Source organism: Solea senegalensis, linkage group LG4, assembly GCF_019176455.1.
Source record: "Solea senegalensis isolate Sse05_10M linkage group LG4, IFAPA_SoseM_1, whole genome shotgun sequence".
NCBI lineage: Eukaryota > Metazoa > Chordata > Actinopteri > Pleuronectiformes > Soleidae > Solea > Solea senegalensis.
In genome coordinates this window covers 17,884,426-17,900,121 of record NC_058024.1, presented here as the reverse complement: position 1 = coordinate 17,900,121, position 15,696 = coordinate 17,884,426, and the positions used below count along the sequence as shown (strand labels likewise).

The 15,696-nt window shown below is 40.7% G+C and overlaps 1 protein-coding gene across 3 annotated transcripts in view; it reads left to right on the top strand.

The window, feature by feature from the left end:
- igsf21a (immunoglobin superfamily, member 21a) overlaps window positions 1-15,696 on the top strand; it is a 146,092-nt gene that overhangs the window by 128,083 nt on the left and 2,313 nt on the right. For all 3 annotated transcript variants that reach the window (XM_044023330.1, XM_044023331.1, XM_044023329.1), the window contains 4 exons: window positions 1,351-1,834; window positions 7,183-7,268; window positions 9,519-9,711; window positions 13,221-13,259. In XM_044023330.1, the coding sequence (XP_043879265.1) occupies window positions 1,351-1,834; window positions 7,183-7,268; window positions 9,519-9,711; window positions 13,221-13,259 (802 nt within the window). The remainder of the gene's footprint in view (window positions 1-1,350; window positions 1,835-7,182; window positions 7,269-9,518; window positions 9,712-13,220; window positions 13,260-15,696) is intronic.

Genomic DNA, 15,696 nt, shown 5'->3' with positions numbered 1-15,696 from the left:
ACTGCAGGTAGATGGGGCCACGGAGTAATTCAAGACTCATAGTAGCACCAAGTTGATGAGGAGTCATTAGAGTTTTTTATTTTATTAATTTATTTTTGACAACAATTAGTACTGCTGAACACCTTTGAGCAAGGGTGCACAGCTCCCTGTGGATGTACATCACCTTGCTCTGATAGTAGACATAAGAAAGTTTTTAGAGCTGGCTATAAATACTGTGATACAACCAAGCAGCACGACACAGCTTGTAATACAGTATAATGATGTTGCATCTGTTGTGGCAAACATAGCCTCGGCAGCAAAGGTGCTGACACAGTCATCCCCTATCCATCAATGGAGTCTCTAAAATTAAGCTTGATTTAAATTGAACCAGTAAATGTGTCTCTCCTCCCCATTCACAGATAAGCTGATAATACCGTTTTTCAAAAATGTATATCCATTTGAAGTGAACTTGTCGGATTTGTGTAAGTGCTAAGGAATGAGCATGTCTTGAAATTTAAAAGTTGAATTTGTTTTTAAAGAAAGGTCACACCCTGCAAAGCTGCATTGTTGATTATGGTCTGATCCCTATTGTGAATGGAAAAAGATCATTATTCCTCAAGGGCTTGGCCTTATCCTGATTTATTTACACTCATTAGTGCTGTTTACCCACTGGAGGCATTGGCCCTAGAGGTGGCACCATATCAAAGCAAGCTCCCACCACCTCCTCACAAAAACCTCACACAGTGCAGCAAAATGCAGTGTTTATAATAATGACTCTTTGATCTTTTTTGGAAATTGAATTCAAATGTCCAATGATCCCCAAAAGAGATGAGGAGTAGTTTTATTATTATTACCATTTTATTTCTGCAACAAAAACAGGAGCATATTTGTTTCTAACACCAAGACCACAATCAGTGACTATAGACCCTTATTTTAATGCAAATAGCTGCAGGTCATGTGCTGTCAGGAGATTAAGCAGAGAGATGTTGATAGGTTAATGCATTTGTGTCGAAATCCTTGTAATGTTCTGGGGAAACCTTTTAAAGTGGCAGTGCATGCTACTAAATGGCTGACAAAAAAGATTAGCCATTTCTAAAATATTTTCTTTAAAACAGCAATAATCAGTAGGCTACTTTGTTATGACAACTAGGGTCTGCAAATCTGGAAAAGCTAGGAATAGGAGGCTACATTTTGCCTGTGAACATATTGGCTGCACAATTACTTAAATAACCTTAATCTCTGATGACATATCGTTGTCGCAATACATTTCTTAGACATGCATTTGTGCATGTGACTTTAAAACACGTGCATTAGTTTTCCTGTTAGCTTTCAGTGGAAAATGTCATAATTCGCTCTGCTCTCCATTCTAAGGTCTACTTCAAGCGTGATGGGGAGCTGATCGAGGTGATTTCCTACTCTCAACCCTCCTCTAGTGAGCAGGTGGGAGGTGGCTCAGCGGGGGTAAGAGGAGCGAGGCCGCTCATCAGCCGGGACCTCGATGATACTAAGCTCCAGCGGTCCCTCTCCCTTTTGGACCCCGAAGCACGATCGTCCCGTCTCAACACAGACATTCCCCAGCGTGTCCACACTCAGGGCCAGCAGGCCCACGAGCCCAGCCCTGCAACAGAGGTCATCCCAGAAACGGTGGTAAGCCGAGAGTTCCCCCGCTGGGTGCACAGCACAGACCCTCTCTACTACTTCAGTCACACTCACGTCCCCCAGAGTGACGGCTCGGTGGTGGTGCAGGCTCGACTCACCTGGACGCTCAATCCTCAGTTGGATAATGACGCCCTGTTCAGCTGCGAAGTCAAGCATGCAGCACTGTCTATGCCAATGCAGACAGAGATCACACTGGGTGAGTTGTTTGTCACTAAGCCATTGCTATGTTATTTTACACCACATCCATATGACTATGCTCATATAATGATTTGGATCCAGATGTGCTTTTTAGCTCCACATCAGAAGTATTCATAGAAATATACTTATATGAACACAGATCACGTGACCTTCCAGGTACAGGAGACATGCACGTGTTTGCACTAGTGTAAAAAGCAAGCTAGTTTTAGAAAGTACTTCTGATGAGAAACAATTGTGCTGAACAGTATGACCACTGATTTCTATTATGAGACTGATAAAGTTTTAATGCAGCCTCTTGTGCACAGTTGATAGTTGTATTGTGGCTGATAAGAACAAATCAGGAAGCATATGCAGATAATTGCGTCATCGTTTTCAACGATCTCCATTTCAGGACCCTAAAACAGCAGGGTAGTGTCGACGGCAATCGTTTCCAGAGAGGAATTTATGTGATTTTATTGAAAATGGAGTTATGTAGATGTAGCCTTATTCTCATTCCTTGACCTCACCCCCACTTCCCAAAGATGTACACTCTCCTTATCTCCTCTTTCATTTAAGTCCCTGCTGTCTCTTTGTGTTGATTTTCTGGGTCCTCTTATGTCTCTATTTTCATTTGATCCTGTTTAATTGTGTCACACCTGAGCAGATTGTGAGTGTAGTGTAAAATGCAAAGGTCCAAATGACTGACAGGGCAATTCATCGAGCTGTCTGTTGCTAGATTGAGTTAACTCAGCCTGAATACACAAGTAAGAGGTCAAATGGGAATTGAGACACACTGGCCAATGTTATATGATTGATATGGATGATATATGATGATTAGAATTACAGGAGTCATAGGTTTTAGTTTTAATACTGTGATGAAAAGAAAATGCATATCGAAACGCTTGTAATGTCTTCAGTTTACAAGTTATAAATTGGCATGGTTGTCCTGGAGATGAGCCATGTCACCGTGATACAGTAAACGGAGACATTATCTTCCATGAAATGCTCTTAAAGCTTTTGAAGGCGGACGGAGACTCAGATTCTGTGGCAGGTACATATTTGCTTGTTGCAATTGTGTCTCGTTGTCACCATTATATCACTCATTACCATCTTTCATTTCATTAAGAAAGGCCCCCCTCACTATGCTGGTGAGCAGCTGTGGTCAAGTTGATGTCTAGAAATTTTCTGTATCATTTTGAAGTGGAATCTTGTTGGATAAAAGGGGCAAGGATATGCTTCTTTTAGTTATTAAGAGAGATATGTGATGATCTGACAGACACAAACCAAAACATAATCAGTACATTTATGTCTACACAATAGCTTGCTCACTTTCTTTGGAGCAAGTATATTCACACTGGAGACTTAGATCTTTAAAGTGCATCGAAACAGCTGCAGTGATTCTCCTCTGCTCCTCACATTATACCTGTTAGGAAAAAAGTGCCTGCAAATTTGTAGAAAACAATAAGGATGTATAGTGTAAAGACTGATTTTTTTTTTTTTTGTCTCCAGTTCTCCATTCAGGATTTTTTGAGGTGTGTCTCAAGATATGGCTCCATGAAGCACCAGAGCTATAACTTCTCTTCAAATGCTGTAACAATATAAAAACCCTCCGTATGCTTTATCAGCAGTTTACCAATTCACTTATGACTAACTGTATGCGGCCCTACACTACTGCCTTCTTCTACTTGTTTTGATGGCGTACTGAGACACTGTTGTTTGAAGAAAAAGAAACATAAGGTGTATCTACAGGGTCTCAATTAGTGAGAATGGGACAGTCGTTTGTGCTGTACATGTTAAAATCAACCGGCTTTTAGGTCAGACTGATAAAAAAAAAAAGAAAGTGAAACAGTAACTCAAAGGACAAGGCTGCCATTATTCAAAAGATTTCATGAAACGATGCATCACCGTGTTATTTCACACCTCACAAAAACCACCTGTCTGTCAATCAATTTCTCATCGTTTGGTTGTTTTTAGTTTATTTATAAGATACATAGATTTATTTATAAGATTTTATCAGGCTTACTTATCTTTGAAATAATTGTAATTCTAAGGTCTAAACATATGTCTGATATCAAAGTGTTTTAAAATGTAATAATCCTCAAGTGGACAGAAATATAGTTCCACAGTATCACATATAGACATTCTCCCTAAAGACACTGGGTCCTGTTAATATTGCTAATATTTTGACAAGCTTTTCTCTCTGGCTCTGTGTTTGAAGTTTTTAATTTGTTACTTTTTCCCTTTGAAGACACGAGACAGAAACTCATCAGACATTCATTTTGCCCGCACATCCAAAGAAAATTGAAGAGAAAATAAGCACTTGTTAATTCATATTAGCACTTAGCACAATACGCAGCTCTAAGTGTATAATTGCATTGGATCTGTCTAAGAGAGTGTGACCGTGTATACGCACACAATCTCTTGGTTCGCTCAGGTGTGTTTGGTCAGGAAATGAAAAGGAGGTCTGCGCAGTACCCATAAGTAATAAATCTTTCAGAGATTTAATATTGCAATCTTGAGACAGCAACAGTCTGACAATCGACCGGTGTTGTATTACATTTCATGAATATTCATGGTTGGCTGCGTGCTTAACATATTAATGGACCGGAGGCTGGCGCCAGTCCATGAGAGACTAAAAAAGTGCTATGACATTGCTCGGCCGATCTATTCTGCTCCCTTTGATTGTATTCATGAACATTGTGCATCTTAATTATTAAAAGAAGTTCTTTGCCTTGGTTTTAGATGAGCTAAGGTCTTTATTATTCAGCATTATTAGACAAGTGGTGATTCTCATTTCATACACTGTATAGTAGTGCAGAGAAGCTTGCTCACATTTCCCAGTCATTGCTTTGCCAGACTGTGATAATAAAAGAGCAGATGCTCCGTCTAAGGAAGGCGGCAGTGATTTGTGTGTGTTTTGGGCTAATGTGTGTGTGTGTGCGTTTGCATATGTTGATGGTTATTTTGATGTAAATGTCTGTGATTTTTTTGTTGAAGATTTGTTGTGTGTATCCAGTTATATGTCTCATCTCCGTGTTTTGGTTCACCTCGTGTCTGTTGTGTTAGCTGAATTATAATAGCACTGGATTCTTCAGGACAAAGAAATCCGGCAGTCATTCAGGCCTTTTTAATATATTTGCGTGCCTGCCCAGCTGCTCTTGTTCAACAGACCCAGTCACCCAGCTAATATGACAGGTTTCCTTCAACTGCTTAACTCAGCTGTGCAGCTGTGCAGACTTGTTAATATCTTGGCTTAGTTTTAAAGCACACCTGATGCAGGGCACACAGTCGTTTATCTAGAGGGCATGTTTCTTCTCTGATTTCTTCTGGAATGGCAAGTGTTCATTCCTGCAAACTGAAAAAGTTGGGCCTCATGTAACCATGGTCCTCACCCTCAAAGAGAACCTGTGTTAAGCCTCAATGATGCCGCATGATGCTCTAATCAAAGGTGGGTGACGTGGGACACCAACTGTCAGGTTGGAGCAAATCCCAGAAATCGGCCATCATCTTCCCGAGCCATATGCCTTGCAAGCACCGTGTGACGCCATGACACTGGTCTTTAAAAATACCATTCCATTCGTGTGTGGGTGGTGGGAAGATGCTTCACACTGACGTGCCAACACAAGCCTGTGAAAAGTCATCTATGGTTGACAGAAGGCTGTTCACATGATGTCTTTGGTTGCGATGCCAGTATAAATACATTCCAGCAATTTCTTGGTCTAACTATACTTTGATGTCCAGGTCAAATCTATTTATACCAAATTACAAGCTGCCTAGTCGAAAACATATACATATATGTGATATGTAGCACATGGGCAGTGCTACATGCTCAATCTTGTTTTCATTGAACACTGAACAAGGGCCTTTCTGAATGGACTTCGCATTATCTACCTGTGTGTGGGTTTTTGCTGGGTTCCCCGGTTTCCTCCCACAGTCAAAACATACACAGGTTAAATGGACACTCTAAACTGTCCATAGGTGTGAGTGTAATGCCTCTTGTCTCTATGTGTTGGCCCTGTGATGGACTGGCGACCTGTCCAGTGTGTACCCCGTCTTTGACCGTATGTCAGCTGGGATTAGCACCAGCAACCCTGTGACCCTCATGTGGAGGATAAAGTGGTAGACAATGGTTGGCTGGACTGTGGACACTTTGCTGCCAGAAATAAATGGAGGTTATTTGACATTTTATTTATTTATCCCTTAGTTGAAAACAATCACACGGTGTGATTTATTTATGAATGAATTAAGTGATTCCTGCTTTGGACTTGTACAGGCATTATTGATAAAGATGGCCTTAGCCTGAGAGCTCATTGCATGTGCTGCTCAGTAACATAATGGAACTGCACAGCATGTGAAGCAGTTATATTTGGAGCAATTGTTCATTATCCTAATCATCTAGAACCTCCAAGTTACCCCCTCTACAAAAGATTATGGATTCTCCCACTTCCTGTTTGACAATTAGACCTGTGTATGAAGGGGATCACACATGGCTGTCCAAAGAACATGGTAACACACAATGAACTGTGTATCTTAATTGATGTATGTGATTACTGCAAATTTATAACATAGCATGCTACAGTAATTTTGTGTGATTGAGTGAATGAAATATGATCAAACTGGCACTTAGCATGCTAACACATTGTTTAGCATGCTAATGCTAGTACCATTATTAAATACAAGTGGAAGACTACATAAAAGGAAAGTAATGCAACATAGGTGCTAGCAGCTAACCTAGCACAGAAGACCCAGCCTAGATGTAATTAAACTGAATTGTGAGCCTCTTGACTGCACAGGAGTCATGTGTTCCCTACTCACAAGGCATGGGTTCACCCCATGACACCACTTATATGGGCCTAATGTATCCTGTGATGTTTAGACATGATGAAATGCCTTACCTATTTATAACATTATGCAAATCACAAATTTTATCTCAACACGACATACACAGAACAATCACAAGCCCCTCGCAATTGGAGAATATTACACTTTGCATGCTCCCTCTGCTGCTTGCTCCCATTGTTTTAAAGGGACCAAATAAAAGCCATCTGGAGGCTGCTGTCCACACCAAGACAAGGGAATTAGCTCTCTAAGTGTCCCTTATCTCACTGCCTGCACTCTCCACTCCACTCCTATTTTTCCTGTAATAATGACTACCGACCCAATTTAGTTCCTATTCTCTCCAAGGAGGAATAAATCCAGCACAGGCCTTTGGATGAAAAAATCCTCCAGTCCCTCGTCTCTTGACCTGTGACCTTAATTGACAGGAAATTGTATTTGCCCGTGCTCCCTCTGTGACAAAACAGGTGTCCAGCAGGATTTGGGCCCCATGCTCTGACAATGACCTTTTGTCTCTTCTCTCTTTTTCAGCGGCTCCTAAGGGTCCTAAACTCATGATGTCCCCCACTAGAGCAAAGGTGGGAGACACGGTGCGCATCACTGTAAAAGGATTCCAGGTAGGATCACCTGGGTTAAGTGTATTGGGTTTAAGGAAAATACAAAGGTCTAGATCAGTGTAGGAAAGGAGGGAAATGGTGCACATGTTAGGTTAAGCATTTTAACTACTCTTTTATGCTTGTTTTTTTCCAAAACTTTCTTGTTTTTAGTTGTTTTTGTACTCCCTTGACAAAATAAAAATACTTTCACAAACAAATATAGTCAAGGAAATCAACTTACCTACTGTATGAATGGCTAAAGTCTGTTTTATCCCCATCTCAGTCGTTCTTAGCCAACAAACTGGCAGGTTCCCAGAGTTTTTTTGTGTTGTTGTTTTTTGCGGTTCCCAGAGTTTCTCCCAATATAATTTCAAACAATTGGCTGAGGGTAGCAACAAAAAGTTTGTCTTTGTTTTACTATCATCCCCTGCCAAAAAAAAAAAAAAAGACAAAGTGTGAATTGTCTGTGGATGGTCCTGATCTCTTTGACAGGAGTGACACTTTGAAGCTTAGCAGCTGGAGCTGCAGTCAGGTGAGAAAAGGACAGGGCTAATCATGACATGAGGACATGCTGACAACCAACAGCACAAATTGTCTGTTTCATATAGCAGATGTGCCATTTGTTTTAGTTGTTTTTTTTCAGTCCTCTGCAATGTTTCAATTTAAAATCATCGTTGTGTTAATATTTATTTTTCCCCTTTTTAAATACTACATAAACAAGCCGGGATGTGGTACATAGTGTAGTAGTGCTGGGCAGTATTCCTTCCTTGCACCTACACTTTAGGGTTTCACAAGTAGATATGATTGGTTGTCAGGAACAATTATTTTGTCACTCCCACGATGCCACTTTCCCCTCTGGTTTACTGTTTGAGAAATGTATTGCATCACTCTACAGTGTGGTTTTCATTTTTGCTTTTCTTTTTGCTTTCTTTATGTGTGACATTAAGTAGGGCAGTGATGTTTTCAGTGGCACTGAGTGCTCAGATTTCTTTTTAATTTGGACTCCAAGGACTCTTGAGTTTATCTGAGAGGGGGATTCTCATTTAAATCCTAACAGTGGTTTTGTCTTTTTATTAATCTTGATGTGACCTTTTCCCAAGAGCCTGTCTCAGTCTGCTAATTTGTTTAACCTCTCTCATGATATACTCAGTGATTAGAGAACTGTTTTGCATTTATATTTTAAAAGCTATACAATTCACAATGACTTCAATATTATTGCAAAGCAGTCATTTCAGGATTATAGGTCAAGACTTTAATGTCAATTTCGCACATGTAGTATATTTAGAGCAGTTGATCTAAACAATAGTGTGCCTGGTTTGTTTTGCCATGTGAGAATAATATCATTTGAACTTGGTTTTATGCCAAACAAGTGAATCAATATTTCTTGCTGTGGGGAAGGATTTCAAAATCTGTGTAAGTTAATGGGGAGGAAAGTTGAAAGCTGATAGCAGATGCCTGCTTGTGCTTCAGAAACCATAACGGAAGGTTAACTGCAGTCGTTGATGTTCATATTTGGCTGTCAAGTCTGATGTTTTTTGTCTCTGATTTCATTTAAAATGGATTAAGAAGCAAACTTTTCCAATGAAGTTAGCTGTAGCACATAGAGAAACTTGAATATTGACTTTTGTATCAGACCTCAATTTTTTCACGCACAGATAAATCATCTTGTCTTGTTAAGAGCTGCTTAAGTCCCGAATGACATTGAGGCTTTCCTCTGACATGAGGTCTGAGTGCTGGAAACCCCTCCAGCACTGAAACCCTCCTCTGGTGAGGATGTACGAGGTTGTGTGTTCCATGTGTATAAAACGGATAGCAGAGAAGGTGCTCTACAGTTTGTGTGTATATATGCTGTGATGCAGTGCATGTTTTCAAGAAGGGGATGTAGTGTGAAGAAGATGCAACACCTAATAGTTTAGAGATGGAATCATACAAGGGATTCACCCTTTTTATTGTGTCCTCTTATTATCTATGAACATGTCAACCCATTGATTTAAATGAAATACTACTTTATAGGACGTTATTTAAATTAGAAATGGGGGGCAGGGTCCTCCGGAGAATTTAAAATGTGAGTGGGGAAACTGTTGTAAAGTGAAGTGTTTATTATTAATGCATGTTGTTAACTTGTCTTTGCGTTAGAGGGAAAATTGTGCTTGTATTATTTATGCATCCTTTGCTGTTAATATCTTGGCTGAGACTCAAACACTTTCTCTGCACTAGTCTCTTACCCCGGCTTTCTTCTCCTTCCCCTCTTTTCCACTTCCTTTTTGATAGAACGAGGTGTTCCCCGAGCCCCTCTTCACCTGGACACGGGTAGGGGGCCGCCTGCTAGATGGCAGCACAGAGCGAGAGGGGAGGGAGCTCATTCTGGAGAGAGTGCCAGCTGAGCTCAATGGCTCCATGTACCGCTGCACTGCCCAGAATCCTCTAGGCTCTACAGATACGCACACTCGCCTCATAGTCTTTGGTATGTATGCCTGCCTCCCTACATGACCTGGCCCCATACTTGGATATCCATTACAGTAGCAGCTAAAGTGAAACTGCATTTAAGTTTGATTAATTATTTAAAAGATTATGAATATGAAACATTTTTTTTTGTGTGTTTACAACCTTGCTGCACAAGAATCAACGAGGACACTTGTATAATTACACAGTTAAAATCTCACAGAAAATTATGCAATTCTACAAAATGTATTAATGTATCTACACAATCTTTGAAAAATACTTTCAAGAGATGTATGTAACTACTTTTAGGTATGAATCATTAATGCAGCTAACGTTAAGATTAATAAGAGATTGTGTCGCTAATTGGTTCAACAACACATTCCTTTTAAGGCAGCACACAGTGAGGATAGCTATTCTTCTTCGGCTCTGGGGTGGATAGCTGTTCTTTTAGAACAGGTCTCACTTGAAAACAAGCTGTCAACAGTGGTATCAAAGGCCTGTGAAGGAATTGAGGGACCTTTGTGGTTGACACTGTTCGAAAAGCACTCTGTTCAGTGGCCAAACCAGGGTCACATAATTCAATGGAACCTTGATACCGTGCATTAAATGGTGTTGTGTGGCTTTATTATATCTGTGTCCTGCTCCTCTGGATCTGTTTTACCATGGATAATCATAGAAGAACTAGGATCTGCCATTCTAAGCTTCTTCAGAAATCTTTTATCAATAAAGTCTTTTTTGAATAATTGTTTTTTACAGCCATCGACCCTCAAAATAACATTACCAGAAACATGTGATCCACAAGATCCCAAAAGACAATCAAAATGTCACAGTGTGTCCTGTGATTGATAAATCATTCTTAATCACCTGGTGATTCATGTGTAGCGGAAGAAAATCAGAAGGCTAATAAATTGTTTAGACAATGTCTTGTTTTTCTAACAGTTATGGCTGTGTGTTCTAACTATTGTTTTTGATTTTTGAATATCATTGTGTGACCACCCCACACACACACACACACACACACACACACACACTTCCATAGGTAAGGATTTGAGCAGGATTTGATTCGGTCATTCCCCAAAGCTCATGATCATGTATGTAATGTAGATCTTCCCGGCTTAGCTCCCTCTTCACCACAACAGTTTGAGCGTCCACATCCTTACAGATTCTGTTGCTCTCTCGTTCAAGCCTTCCCTCACTCGTGAACAAGACCCCATGATACTTAAACGCCACATGAGGCATGACCTCTCCCTCGGCCCGGAGTGAGAAATCCACACTTTTCCGGCAGAGAACCATGGCCTCTAATTTGGAGATGCTGATCTTCATACCAACTGCTTCACACTAGGCTGCAAACCATAGAAAAGTCAAGTAATGTAAAACAAACGTGATATACTGATCATATTTGTGTGAGTAAATATGCTATGTTCAGTGGTATAAATATATAAATGAGGTGGTATACACTTCAGCCCTGAGTGTCCTTTCAACTTCAATTATGTAGATACCATTTACAGACTTGATTAACTCTGAAACATAGCACATTGTATCAGTCTTTTTTTTTTTTTAAATCCCTCTGCCTGAGACACTTTCGTGAACAAGATTTAATAATGTATGTCACCAATGTACAAATTACTGGGCGGGTCTAATACGATTTAAATTAATGGGAAAGAGATACTTTAGGGATGTGATACCTTGGGAGGCATTTTGCAAGTAAGAGCACTAATGTCTATTTAACACCCTGATGCACCCTCAGGTGTCTCTGTGTCTAGTATTGCCCATCTGTCAGCTTCTCTTCTTGTAGGTTGCTTGTACTCGGGCTTAGGGGAAGTAAATGGTGATAAGTGACCTTGGTACTGTCCCACATGGCCTTGAGAGGAGACATGTCTCTCACTGCATGAGCAAAAAAACGACGGAAGCGTCGACAGACTCTACCTGCTTGGCAGGTATAAAATAGTATGACTGCTTGGTAGAGACACACTGATTATGAGCAGCGCTCATGTCTTGATGATTTACATCTTTAGCCACCCTCAGTGATAATACCCTCTGCGATTACTGAGAAGTGAGTCAACATTAAGGGGCTGGGCACACACACACAGATATGTACTGTATGCTAATACAGATTTCCAGGGGCATGGAGGCAGTGTGTGCAGATGTAAAGGGCACGCACTCATTTCTCTTGTGTTCTCAGATGAGCTGCGATAGTAATGGTTGCTGTGAGACCAGGAAAGTTTCATGTTGTGCTGCATATCTAGCTTCCTTTTTCTAATATGTCAAGTCTGCCGTCCAAATATAGCACACAAAGTGGAATTTAGGAGTGTTGCTAATTCAGTGCTAAGTCTCCTGCTTCTTCCCCTGCAATTACTTTATCCCTCTGAGAACTTCAGGATGGAAACACATTGTCAGAGTGTTTTGTGCAGAGTAGACGTCAGCACAACTTAATAAAGGTGAGGTCAATTTCTCCAAACTCCTTTCCAACACTGTCTGGCTGCCACTGTATGTACCTGGTGTTGCTGTTACTTAAGTGCCCAGGCTTGTTTTGGTGCAGTGCTCTCTCTCTGTTCCATTAACAGGCCCGGTTTTTCTCACTGGGGATGTGCCACTTAGCACTTTTCACAAATTTTGAAGTTCATCTTCACTGGAGAGCCACAACCTCTATCAGGAACGATCTTTTTCTTCTTCCACACAGTCTCATTCTCACACTCTTTTACTCCCTTCATTCATTGACTCCCTTTGTCAGTTATTTCTAGACACATACTTTTACAGAATTTATAGACAAAGAGTGAGAGTTTGTAGCCAGAAAGCTGTTAGTTTTACCGAACATATTAAAGCAGACTGTGGTTGCCCCCATTGTAAACATCCCATGTGGAGAGCAAAACATGCAGAACACAATAACTAGAATGCAATCATCTTGTGAATTCTAGTTATGGCCCATTATCTGCTGTCTCAACCTTGTCTCCTAAAAATGAGACTGCAATGTGAATTATATTTTTGAAGGGACATTTAAAGTTTCTGCTAAAGCCATGCAAATCACTATGACAGTATTTCAATAACTTGTGGTGTTTTTGGTAGAAATGGGGTGTGGTATAGCGTTTTCCTTTTAGCAAATGGTGAGTAACCATATGGTAAGTTTTAGTAACGAGAAGCACCGAGACAGAGCCAGGACAAGATTTAGTTTTTTCCCTCATAGCGTTGCAACATCCTCTCCATTAAAACACACCATGTTGCAACATTAAAAACTCACCAGAATGTCCTAATAACATCGCAACAATCTGATGTTTGGAATTACGGGTCTGCTGCTTGGCGGACATCTCACTTTGATAAACACCATCACTAATCCCTTCACCTCCCGGTGAGAATTCTGCCCCAGATACTCCACTGGTGATATGTTAAAGGCATTCAATATAATTTGTGAGAAAATAAGTTCTTGACAGACAGGGTTGGTTGTCGACACAGAAATATATATTGGCCAGAGATTGCGTTCTTATTCACAGCTTCATTGTTTGAGTTACTCACTGTCCGTCATTGTGTCTCCTACAGAAAATCCAAGCATGATGAAAAACACACAGAACCCGAACAGTAAGTATTTTATCCACTGAAACAACTGTATTTGATGTCTGTGTTTATCCTGATGATGCATCTCTCTGTATCACATGATCATCGTATTCCCAGTGACACAGTGCGCGGTATGACAACAGTATGTGACACTGCAGTCTGTTCAGTCAGGGAAAATATGCTGACACCGATCGGGGAAGCGAGTTCTTCTGGAGGCTCTGGTTTGAACATTCAAAGTATTGACAGGTGGATGTTTCTCATTCTCATGCTTTGCCCCAGATAGTCTGTGTGACAGACGATGATGAGAAGCAGCAAGAAACCTCTTGCAATGACTACGTGAGCCTATCACTTTTGGTTGAGTGTGAGATTATGGGTGTTTCGTGCATGCGGCGGTGGCTCATTTGTGGCTTCAAAGTTTATCATATGTAAAAATGAGGGATTGTCAGGAGAAGCCACAGGGCTGTGACAACAACCTTTCCATCTCAACCTTTCCCCCCCTTTCTCTTTCTTCTTATGTTTTCCTTTATTCCTCTCTGAATTGCCATACCCTATTTCTGTCTCCCTGTGTCAAACCTCTCTTCCTATTCTCATCAATTTATTTTCCTTTCCTTACTTCTCGCTTTGTTGTTTACTCTGAAAGCCCCCCTCCCCCATACAGTATTTATATTTTCTACTTTTCCACTTCAGCCTAGCGCACTGTGTTTGATTTTGATGCAGACTATCCGACACTTGAGCTTTATGATCAGTGTAGTTTAGTCTAGAGTGCAGAGGAAGCCTCAATTCTGGCTAAATCACTGTTTTGAATTGTTAAGTGGGATCCTGAAGTACACAGTGAACCTCACCAAGCCCAAAATTAGAATGTGACAACCTAAAAATACCAATCAGAGGTCAGACATGGACAAACACAAAATGCAAGTCCGTATGCAGTTTACAATGATCAGTGTGTGCTGTGCACTCAATGTAAATTCTAACTTCTATACCATGAAGCAAGAATCAATAAAACACCTGTACTGCAATATGTTTTTTGCAGTGAGCCGATGTTGATGAACTGGAAAATGTATTTGAATGGTATAATTGGGTGGTATATAGTCCCGAGTGTATACGTGCAATGCCTATGTTTGTCCCAGCGTACACTTTGAACAGCTTCCCAAGCAGATGGCAAGCAGAGCTGTCATTAAGCTGAAGTGTCCCAGTCAGAACAGATTTGAACAGTCCTGTAGTCTGACACACTGAAGTTTTCATTTTCTGTTCCTTGCTTTTTCCTATTTCCTTTCTCAAAAAACATTCCAATATGTCCTGTCCTCTCCCACAGTCCTCTGCGTCTGTCTTCTATCCCTCTTGCCCTTTGCCCGCCCTTTTCGGGCATTTCTCTCCTCCAGTCATACCACTGGGATGCAAAACTAAACATGCAAATGCTATGGTAAATGCAGGAGCAGGTGTGCCACAGCAAGGACAGAATCAGGTCGGCGTTGCCTTGCATGCAAGTCAAATTGGTATACAACATAACCCCAGCAGGTCACCACACACACGCGCATTTACTTAATGGCTGATTACCTGACTTTGCACCCAGTGTGAATGGCTACACCTGTCAGTTAGTCGGGGCCGCGGCAGGAAAACTACACATCCCATGAGGAGTCATATGGTCAAGGTGCACCATATGGCAATGAGTTGCATTTAAGAGACGAGATAAACTGACGGCAGAATTGCTGCCTTTCTTTTTATCAAATAATATTGTAGCTGTCAGCTTTGGCTGAAGATTCATAAAGTGTGAGGTTTTCATCTTTCTGTGGAAAATGCTTTGTAAGTGCCTTCGTTGAGACATGTTTTTTGCAATCACACGTCAAACTTGTTACATCTGACTCTGTCTCACGGGACTGACCACATTGAGTCAATAATTACAAAGCCATATGTGCAAGAAATGAATCTGCATTTTAATGTGTTTTGGCAGATACACATCTATCATTTTCCATAATTCTAAGGGAAGTCGTTTCATGGGACAAAGGTCAGGTCTGAGACCGAAACCAATGCGACAGAAGTTTAAAATAATAGCTTTGTCCATCCCGCTAACTTGATTCAAACCATCCTCGGAGCCAAATCAGTCATGTAGTCATACACAATAATAAAATGTTTTGGTTTCAGCTGGCATTTTAGGTCCAACACTCCTGAGACAGAGTCATCCTTTATTAAAGAGGAGCATGTTGCCACAGAAAGCAATCCCAGTTGTCTAAAAAAAGATCAAGTTGGCAGAGATACACAGAGATCTGAGCCAAAAACAGGCGTACAGATGGCTGGGTGACAGCATCTATGATTGTAAACTTGACTGAGACCTCAGATGATGATCTTATGGTTGGATGAACCCATTACAGAATGAAATAAAAGCACTTCCTGAGAAGATGTACTTGTTATCTTATATTGAGTGAGTTGCATGATGGGATGTGTTATGTAAAGTATCAAATTGGAC